Source organism: Diuraphis noxia, unplaced genomic scaffold, assembly GCF_037042655.1.
Source record: "Diuraphis noxia isolate RWA-SAM2 unplaced genomic scaffold, SU_Dnox_SAM2 contig0002, whole genome shotgun sequence".
In the NCBI taxonomy this organism is placed as follows: domain Eukaryota; kingdom Metazoa; phylum Arthropoda; class Insecta; order Hemiptera; family Aphididae; genus Diuraphis; species Diuraphis noxia.
In genome coordinates this window covers 61826498-61837091 of record NW_028301712.1, presented here as the reverse complement: position 1 = coordinate 61837091, position 10594 = coordinate 61826498, and the positions used below count along the sequence as shown (strand labels likewise).

The 10594-nt window shown below is 27.3% G+C and overlaps 1 protein-coding gene across 4 annotated transcripts; it reads right to left on the bottom strand.

Moving 5' to 3' along the window:
• Positions 1 to 1702: 1702 nt before the first annotated feature.
• Positions 1703 to 10583, bottom strand: LOC107165428 (inositol polyphosphate-4-phosphatase type I A). Of its 4 annotated transcripts, none has more exons than XM_089219709.1 (18): positions 10445 to 10583; positions 10186 to 10317; positions 8681 to 8752; positions 7568 to 7723; positions 7293 to 7490; positions 6699 to 7210; positions 6430 to 6632; positions 6194 to 6354; positions 5795 to 5978; positions 5518 to 5722; positions 4926 to 5292; positions 4558 to 4844; positions 4312 to 4397; positions 4019 to 4241; positions 3735 to 3952; positions 3266 to 3675; positions 2436 to 2571; positions 1703 to 2338 (listed from the first exon to the last, which is right to left on the bottom strand). In XM_089219709.1, the coding sequence occupies exons 2-18, from the start codon at positions 10301 to 10303 to the stop codon at positions 2206 to 2208; spliced, it is 3669 nt and encodes a 1222-aa protein (XP_089075835.1). In that variant the 5' UTR covers positions 10304 to 10317; positions 10445 to 10583; the 3' UTR covers positions 1703 to 2205. The 4 variants fall into 4 exon arrangements, with proteins under 4 accessions (XP_089075835.1, XP_089075834.1, XP_089075837.1 ...); XM_089219708.1 differs by having other exon boundaries at positions 10374 to 10525; XM_089219711.1 differs by having other exon boundaries at positions 4558 to 4832; positions 10374 to 10525.
• Positions 10584 to 10594: the final 11 nt, after the last annotated feature.

The following is a 10594-nucleotide window of genomic DNA, read 5'->3' as shown; positions in this document are numbered from 1 at the left end:
TAATAGTAATACAAAATATACGAATTGTACATTATGATTTATATTATACTTACACAATGTTTGGAATCACTATTTAATAATAAACTCTAAGTCATCTAAAACAATTAAATTGCATATCAGATCATAAGACCATTTACAATATAATTTGATACAACGCAACAAATACAATATTATGTCAGATATCATAATACATAAAGGTAAGCCCAAACTTACTAATACAATCATAATACAAAAAATTCTTCAATTTATGTGATGACATAAGTTTTTTATTAAAAAAAAAATACATATATAACAAGAATAGATAAAAAAAACTAATTTTAAAGTAATAACTCAAATAAATAAAAATTAATTGCATAACAAATAATAAATTTGTTGAACATTTTTAAATCACTTAGTTGATGGTGGTAACATTTCCAGCTATCATTTTTAAAATAAAGATGTGCAGAATAAAAACAAAAGTTAGTTAACAATAAAATCTAAAAAACATAATGGTTATAAATTTAGAAATAACTATTTATCAATAACATAAAATTGTATATTGTATGTTGGGCATATACAATGTTAAGTTATACCTTGAATGAAAATTAAATACACAAATAACTTAAAAGTAGGTAAGTAAATATTATAAATAGTATACTATAATTTCAAGGTTCTGTTGTACATTTTGAGCAACATAATTTTACCCATAGATGAAAGAGAATCTATGATTTAATATCAATAACAGGGAGACCAACCCCATATAATATTAAAAAATTTTAAGTTTAACTGTAAATAAGAAATATTAATTTAATTGATTAATGATTAACAACTATTTACCTTAGCTTGGCACACATAGTGTCTTAAAAAATAGATAAATAATATTGATAATTGATATAAGGTAATTAAAGCAGATACACTTTTTAATTAACTGTTAAATACAATAAATCTAAAATATTATGATTATTTTTTTAAATTCAAAATTGTTTGATATTATCTACTATAATACAGGATTAAATAATATCAATTGTCGTATAAACCTATTTTTGTATATATTGAATTCAGTTTACATGGAAACTTTATTGATTTAATGGTTCAATAAAATGAAATGGACTAATTTTGAAGCGCTAAATCATGTTCAAGGGACAATTTGCTTACAATTGTTTTGTAAAATGTTTAGTGATGTTCATTGTTCATGCAACCCAGCACATAATACAAATATATGATAAGCAATGGTGCAACCAGAGAGGGATTAGGGAGTTGTGACTCCCCTCCTCCCTAAATATTTGTAAAAATCAAATATTTCAAAGTGAAGATCTTTTTTTCTGTTAATTAATTTTTTTATGAGTATAACCCCTCCCAAAAAGTTTTCCAATAATCCTATGTGAATATCAGACTAAATTAGCATTCAGTCATACTATCATAGAACCAGATTAATGTTCAATAAGTATTTAACGCGTAATGATAATTTACTTCGCAATTTAATAACTAATACAGAATGTACCATTTAATCTTTAACTGGACAAAACAAACTACCATATATCTATATATCAAGGACAAAATCAACCGCTATTGTTAATTTGCTTAATCCAGAAAAAACCTCTTTGTCTGATTCATTTAAAATAAGAGGCGGCTACTGTATTTCTTTAATTCAATCTAACCACAAAACCAATGAAGAAAAATAATTATACTATGTCACACAAGCATAGGCGGAAATCCAAAGAAATTTCTGAGGGGGCTAAATTAACTAAAAAAAAACTATAGTCAAATAAAATCACATTTTACATGAAACCTGACATTTTTTTTTTTTTTTGGGGGGGGGGCTATTACAATATTTAGAGCTAAGCCCCTCTCCATTTCCGCCTATGCCCACGAGAAACTATGCCAGGCTTGCAAATTTAAAATGAGCTCGTCAAATCCCCTCCACGTGTTCAAAGTTCCCTGACATCTCCCATTGTTCTCGGCAGGTTCTCTTGTGGGACAGAGTATAGTAGTTATTCTTTTTCTTGAAGATAAAATTCATTATAAATATGAATAATGATGATAAGAGAATTTTTTCTAATTAAGAAAATTATTTGTAGAGGTTTTAAGTATATCAGACAGCAGTCTCAGTATAGGAACATTATTAAGTTAAAAAAAAATTTGTTAGTCAATCGAAAGAAAGAAAAATCAATAAAATAAAATGAAATAAAATAAATAACAAAATGGTATAGCAACCATGGTAACCATTTAAGTTTGGCTTGATCCATAAGTACCTGCCGGAGGTCTGTACATTTGTGGTAAGGTAAAGTGTTGCAATCTGTTAAAAGCATATTTTCTGACACCTGTGTTTTTGTATGCATTTTCTCTCCTACACCCCTCACTGAAAGAAATTACATATTCACATGGCATATTATGACAAACGTAAGTTTTTCTTACCTATTTTTTTTTATTATAATATTTAAAAAAATTATATATACCTTCTCATACAATCTAATGCCCTTTGAATTTCACTTTCTGCAAGTCCATATTCCAAATTCAGAATAGAACACTGTTCTAGTGTAACAGACATACCTGTTCGATCTTTGGCACTTTTACAGCTTGTAAATCTTAAACCTAAAAGTAATTATTAAGTTAAGATAAAAGCTTATATCTCAAAATTATTCAGATTGAAACACAAATTAAAACAAAAGCAACATAAACAATAATAATGAAATCATTAATAACTTATTTGCATCAAAGGCGTACGCAGACTTTGTTAGCAGGGTATGCAGCTGATAAAATATGGCCCTCTCCACAGATATAAACAACCCTAAAATTAATGTACACGACATTTCATCTTAAATTTCTGGTTACTAATTTTTATTAGAATAAAAAAAGGTTTTTCATGCTTTTTTGAATAAAAGCATTTTTTTTTTTTAATTTAATGAGAAGCATTTTTTTTTACAAACATGTTTATTGAAATGATAATTAACATCATACATAATAGTTATAACTCAAGCCTTCTATTTCCTGGTATAAGGACTTTCAGTTCTTCAATTACAACCTCTGTGTCAATTTCAATAATTTCAAAAAATAAAACCAATATTTCCTTATTCAGTATTGAGAACCATCCATAATGAAATTAAAAACAAGTCCAAACTCTATATTTAAAACGCAATACCATTTAATAAAACACTAACTAACCAGTCAAAATTATGAACTGAGTAATTGTTCATGTGTTCCCAAGCAACTACTCGCAGGATATGCAACGCATACCCTGCATACCCCGTGTACATAAAATATATAATCAATATTTTATATATTCTACCTTTTAAAAGGCGACACACTGTAGCTGCTGTTTGCAGTATCTCTACATTTTTACTTTTACTGCTTTGTAATGAATCTTTTAAAGTGCTCATTAGTTCTGCTACAGAAGTTCCTTGTCGCTCACAATCACCATTATTAGATAAATTAAGTTTTCGGTATCTTGAACAGAATTCATTTAATCTTTCAAAATTGTCAATATTGCTGCTATCCTGTGGTTTTGTATTTCCAAGATTTTCTGCAATAGTTGCCATTTCATTAATACCCATATTAAAAAAAACTGGTGTAACCCGAAATGGAGCAATGTTTTTCGAAGGCAACAAAGATTGAATTAAATCAGGCACTGGTAATAAAACACATAAAGAATTCTTAGAACCAACAATTCGTGGCATGATTTCGTCTTTTGGATTTTCTCTACAAAAATAATACCAATTATAAAATATACATTATTTTTATAATTTTATAAATAATACCTAACAGCTTGCGATAATGGTAATAAGGTGAAGTTCACAGTGGCAAGATCTTCGATGGCAACAACCATGTCACCCCACATGTCGATCTCATTACCATAGTAACTTAATAGACATTCAAAAGAGGCTAAGCAACCAATTGAAGACAGTACATACAAGAATTCAGGTTCAGGTTTTTGACACCACAATCTCGCCATCAAACCACTAACCAGAGCAGTCAACTAAAGCAAAATTAATATTTTAATCAAATGTTCTTTAAATTAATTTAAATTCTTTATTTTAATTACCGCTTGTGAAAAACAAACATGTCTACGGTAACGAACATTGCATGACCTTTCAGCTGACCGTTTATCCTCTTGTACTCTAAAAACACTATGCGTAAGTCTAGCAGTTTTTAAAAGTCCGTCCATAGCTTGACGAAGTTTACGCATACTTGGTTTTAATTCAGAACCCCAATCAGTCATAAGGTTAAAATCAAGTCCTTCTGTAAACTTGTTTCTAGAAGGTGCACTGAAAACAAAATAATAAATTTCTTTGTTCTACCTATGACTAAATAAAAGATTTAAAAATAAATATTCACTTGTTATTAATTGTTGTATGTGGATCACTATTGTCAACTTGAGTAATTTTAGAATCCAAGCTCACAGGCTGATGACAATTTGTTGCCTAAAATATGTTTAAGTTATAATAAATACTAAATAATATTAATAGTTTTGGCGTATATCAGACATTGTATGCATATTTTATAATTTTATTTTATATAAAAATGTGTATTATAAAGAAAACATAAAATGTATAAATACTTTGCAAAGTAAAAATCATTTACCTGATTTGTTAATGAATTTGAACGAAAGCTACGACTTCTTTGAGACCTTAACCTCACTGCTGGACTATTGCAACGGCCACACAAAAATTTTACTTTGCTCACAAGACACATAATACTAGCTTCAATATTCAACTGAGTAAGTTCCCAAGGTTCTGGTTCTTCAGTTGGCTTATAGTAGTTGGCTGACGGTGAATTACACATTGAGTATGTGTCCAAAAATTGACCTGTTTTCATACCATTGCTGCTTTCATTCAGTAGTGAATTTTCTTTTGAACCTAAAAATATTCCTTTTAAATATATTTTCATAATATTTCAGTACAAAAATATATGGTATATGGTATAATGTTAAATATGATTCATAAACACACCAGCAATATGGTTTGCATCTTCTTGGTTATAGTCCATTTCGCCCTTAGATTCCGGAAACACAATAAACTGTTGTTGGTCTTCATTACCACTCAAATCATGTTCTTCTTGGATTTCTTTTGAATCAAACTTCATCAAATCCTTCAAACATTTTGGGCTTTCCGGAGTATATAAATCTTCGGTATCTGGTGATTGAAGATCAAAATTTATCTGGCTCGCTATACGTTTAAATGGAGATACATGATAATTTGAAGTATTTTTAATAGATTCGTTGTCATCTGATAAGACGGGTGTCACTTTATGTTCTTCAATAAAATTTAAAGCTTCTTCAACAAGTTTTGGATCCCAAAGGCTTAGCAAAATACGAGTCTATAAATTAATAAATGTTAACATTATATATTTTAATATCGTTGAGCACATTGTATAGAAATGTTAGTTCAATAGGATTATTCATTTCATATAATAAAATATAACAGGAAGGAGTGAATAACTATAAGTAACTGATAAAGCTAAACTTATTAAGCAACACAAGAATTATTAAATAATTCTAAACATTAAAAAGGTTTTTAATGTGTCTTTTAATAATATAATTACTTTGGATATCATATCATTACAAATTGGCATCATTCCTGCAGTTTGTTTGTCTTTTGCTAAATTTAACAAATTTTTCATTGCATCTACCACCTCTCGTCTTAGAAGTTTAATTGCTTGAATGGCATCAAACGCCATATTTATTTTACTACTAGCCATGGCATGGCTGTTTGTTTTAAGAGGTGCTTCTTTGAGTTGTTGTAATAATCTAGAATATATATATATATATTATCAGAAACATAAATATTAAATTTACTATTCCCTTAGAAATTTATTTTACTTTATCAATCCTCCAGTTTTAGATTTATGTGAATGTGCTGTAAATGCGCCAACTGTAATTGTATCATAAAATCCACTCTTTTTTAGAGTATCATTTTGAACCCAAATGCGTTGTAAATGTAAGTTTGTTGGTGCAAACTCTAAAGAACGATCATTTTTACGCGAACTTGGTTTAAAATGAACCCCTAACAAAAATTTATAATTACATTTTTTTACAGTAAACAATTGTTTAGATTCTAAATATATATCCATAAATTAATAATCTCTAAGGTATAGAGTAACATAATATTCATCTAAACATTATAATTACAATAATTAACAAATAAATAAGGTTGAAATATTTTCAAAGTTAATTATAGATGATAAATATTGAATAATCTTCAAAAATGTTAAAATTTACCCTTTTGATTTTCGAGATTTTGTTTGGCTTGTGAATACAAATGTAATAATTGCAAATGTCGGTCAAGTAGTTCTACTTGTTTTGAGTGCCAAGGTTCAGATAATTCACCCATTCCTGATACTTCTTGTAAAAGTTCCTTTTCTTCAAGTATCCATATGTTTCTATTTAAGAGAAAGATTAATTTTCACTTGCTATCTACTTAATTTTTATAAGTATTAAAGTATCTAAATGCTTACAATAACTGTTGTGGTAAATAAAAGCATAACTTGCTTTCTGCCATTATTTCATAAACAGATATATCACCCCTTAGGCCAGAATGAAAACGATAAGTCACAAATGATACATTATCAAATAATAAATACAGATAGTTCTGTAATGGAACACGTAATCTGGATCCAAGTCTTGGAGGTAATGATTGTGTTCTTCGATGGTTTACCATCTATAATAATTAAAAAGTATATTCTATAAATATATTAAAGTTAATATATTTTTTTAAATAACTTACAGGAAAGTTATGATTATTATACATTAATGATTTGCATGGTGTGGACTCTGTACTCATGTTATGTCCAATCTGTTTGTCTGGGCGACAAATCGTCATGGACACAAAACCAATAATTTTATCTAAATCGGATCTAATACTTGGTGATGACAGAGGCAAACGAACACGTTGTCCATTGTTTCCCGATTGAGTAGTTTCCAACAACGAACAAAGTGTTGTTTCGCAATGTCCCATTTTCACAGCAGTTCCAGAAATACATTCTCGGACATCATAGACTGATACTCGAAGGATACAATCCTCAGTTAATCCGTCACTGCACTGTAACCATATAGTTCTCAAAAATGTTGGATTACTATTATCTATGATAACTTCTGTGTTAGCATAGTTTATCCAAACATTTTCACTAGGTATACAAATTGATACAACAATAGCTGGATTTGGAGAACGCCCATGCCCATCACACATCAGATTATCACAAGAAAAACATATTTCACACAATGGTACTTTTGTAAGATCTAAAACATGGACATATAATATAAAATATGGAATTAAAAAATATATATAAATAGATAGGAAATGCATAATAGGTAATTATACCTAGTTTAGGCTGATTTTTGCGTAATCTCCACATATTAATATCTAAATCAGGTTTTCGCTTTACTTCTAATTGTCTTCTTAAATCCAACAGTCTAGCCCGCATGATTTCGTAGCTTGCTTGCTTAATAGCTTCTAACCAAGAATCTCTTTCTGGCTCTGTATGCGCAGCAATTTGTTGACAAATGCCATTTTCAAATACTATTAAATTAAATTATTAGTTTTTATTAATTATTAAGTTCTTCAATGAATGAAAATGTTAACTTGGAAAATTTTACCTATTTGAAAACCAAATGGTCCATCTGGTGGAGACTCGTCTAATTGTACAGAATAATTTTGTAGAACAATCACACCAAGTAAATCTGATAGCTGATCATGAGACTTAAGATAAAATAGCAAATTTCCTCTTAATCGACACCAACGCTCAAAATTAGCTTTAAAAAATAATTATAAATACATATTAGTGTGATTTATAAAATATTTTAAACTGAAATTTGATTTTAACATGAAAATATTATGGCTATTTAAATAAAATTTATAAAATCAAACATACTATAAATAGTACTGCCCAATATATTATAACATTTAACATAAAAAACAAATAATATAATAACAATATATTGAAATTAATTAAAATCATTCTCACCTGTAAATTGATAATGCAATGAAAAAGGCTTATAGGTATTATGTTATTATATTCATAATTATATGAGAACAATAATGAAATAATAAAATTGTATTAGTTCAATTAATTATTTTACATTGAGTTTTTACATAAAAAGTTATCACTTATCAACATGCAACATAAAGAAACTAAAAGTTCAAAGATTATTTCAACATAAATGAACAATTAACTGTTAAGTTGGCTAGTAATGGGTCGCATATGGATGTATCATGCAACAGTATATAATTCTCATGCTAAATATTAATGGACAACTATATGTACAGTCTGTTTAAAATACAGAAATGGGAAAGACAATGACTTAAAAACATTATTACAGCTTATAATTTCTCTAGATTTAATTACATTTATTATCAGCCATTAAAAGCCAACCAAAAATCATAATTTTTAATTAAAGTTCTATCCAATGATAAAATTTGAAATACATATGTAGACATGTATATTGTTTTGTACAAATACTAAATTGATTAGTTTAATTAAAATTTAAATTCAATTTTGCTTAAAGTTATCATAAATTTTTAGTTATGTGTATTTACCATACACAGACTATATAGATGTTATTTTGCAACATTGAATACCAGATTGGCTCAAATGAAACATAAGAATACATTTTTATCGTTCTACCATAAATAAACCACTCAATATATTTCATAATTTGTTTATGTATTATATAATTATTTAAGTATTCTAAATGCTTATAATCATATACCTTTATGTGATCCGCCATAACAGTTCAAATTGCTTAGACGTTCTCTTTTTTTGCTTCGTTTTGAATCTCTCTCTGAAATTGTTTAAATAAATCTAATAGTCTAAAAATCAATCGTGTTGGAAAAACATAAGACCTTTAGTCTCTTAAACAAAACAAAAAATAAATAATTCAAAATGCAATGGTTAGATTTCCATTAATTATATGCAAGAATAGCACAATTCACAATCTCAGAAATCCACACAAAGAACATAATTTCAAAAATAAACATAATTATTTTCTTTTTCATAAGATATGAAAATATAGTCATAACATTGTATTTATTCTTTACCATGATGACTTAAATCATTAGAGTTCTAATTTATATTTTCACACAAGTTAAATTTTATATTTATTTATTTTTATTTTAAATCTGCAGGGCTATAATTAGATATAAGAGTTAAAAAATAATCAAATTAGTTATATTCATAATAATAATACATTTTAAATTAATTATTACACATTACACATCCGAACTGTTGTTTTAAACTGTATACGAATTACCCACCTCATAATTATTTATAAAAATTCAAACCTTAGATTCTTTAAATAAATAAGAAAACTATAATTATAAAAAAGAACAAAACAGTAAGTTGAATAAATTTATAATGCTACATACAAATATAATGTTGATATTACAAAATAATAACAACTTTTTACAAGTAAAATTAGTTTAAAGATGTGCATTAGTTATTCATAAAGAATGCTTAATCCCACAAACATAAATAAGTAAAGTAGCTAACTGCATGAAATTTTCGAATGAAGTAATTACTCATTAGTGACACTTCTGTGATGTTCTAGAAAAATGTAATAAATGTGATAAAACAAATAATTAAATAAATTGTTATCATTTAACAAATATTATTACTATAAGCTTTATCTATGAATGAATTATTATTCATTGACGTAGATTGAACTTGTTTATAATAACATTACATATTATCGGGCTAAATTTTATCTAGAATGTATTTATAATCGTCATAAATCATAAAAAAAAAAACAATAAACATACCTAATAACTTATTCATAAGTTTTTTGATGTATATTATCAATTTTTCTCTCAAACATATATTTAGAAGGTTTTTAGTTTTTACATGGTTAAAATAATTATGTTAATTTCATTTGTGTTATATATTTTTCAGCTATTTCAAAACTGGCCATTATGTTTTAACACACGTGTTATATGGTTCAAATTTTAGAATTATGAGTATTATTAAACCAATACAATAACAATGATATTAATTTAAAAGTACTATACTAAAATATATCATGCAATTTTCCAAACAATTATGTACTCAAAACACACAATTCATACATAAACATGCTAAGCTGATGTAAACTATGCAAATGTTATATTATAATAGTGTTATAACTCTTTAGGGGTATATGAATGGTAAGTTTGAACTTTGTTTTATTTTTTTTAATTGCACATTTCAAAGTTACCAATGAGTCAAATTATAAATACTAACTTTCAGTTCTTCTGAAAAACCCTTCTTGGCGTTCACGAACAAATAATAGACCTTCTTTGTCAAATTTATTAGATGGTTGTTGTGCCAATGTGATCATTTCCTGTTTGTTGAAACGCATTTCATTTGTTGGGCCTAAAAATAAAGTGTAAGCCAAATGTTGTGCATGAACACCATACTAGAATACTTACCGCCAAACAAGTCTACTAAAAAATTTGTACTTGGAAAACACAATGGTGAACCATGTTTTTTGTATGCTCACTTGTTTATGACCTGCCTCTGGGAAAATTGAAGATCTGTGCAGTAGATCGAAACGGTTTGTCGATCGCAGCGTCCAGGGATAACATTTCTACTTTCTATGCTACAAAAATATCATTACGTTTTGAATTATTAAAAATTATTTGTATTTTTT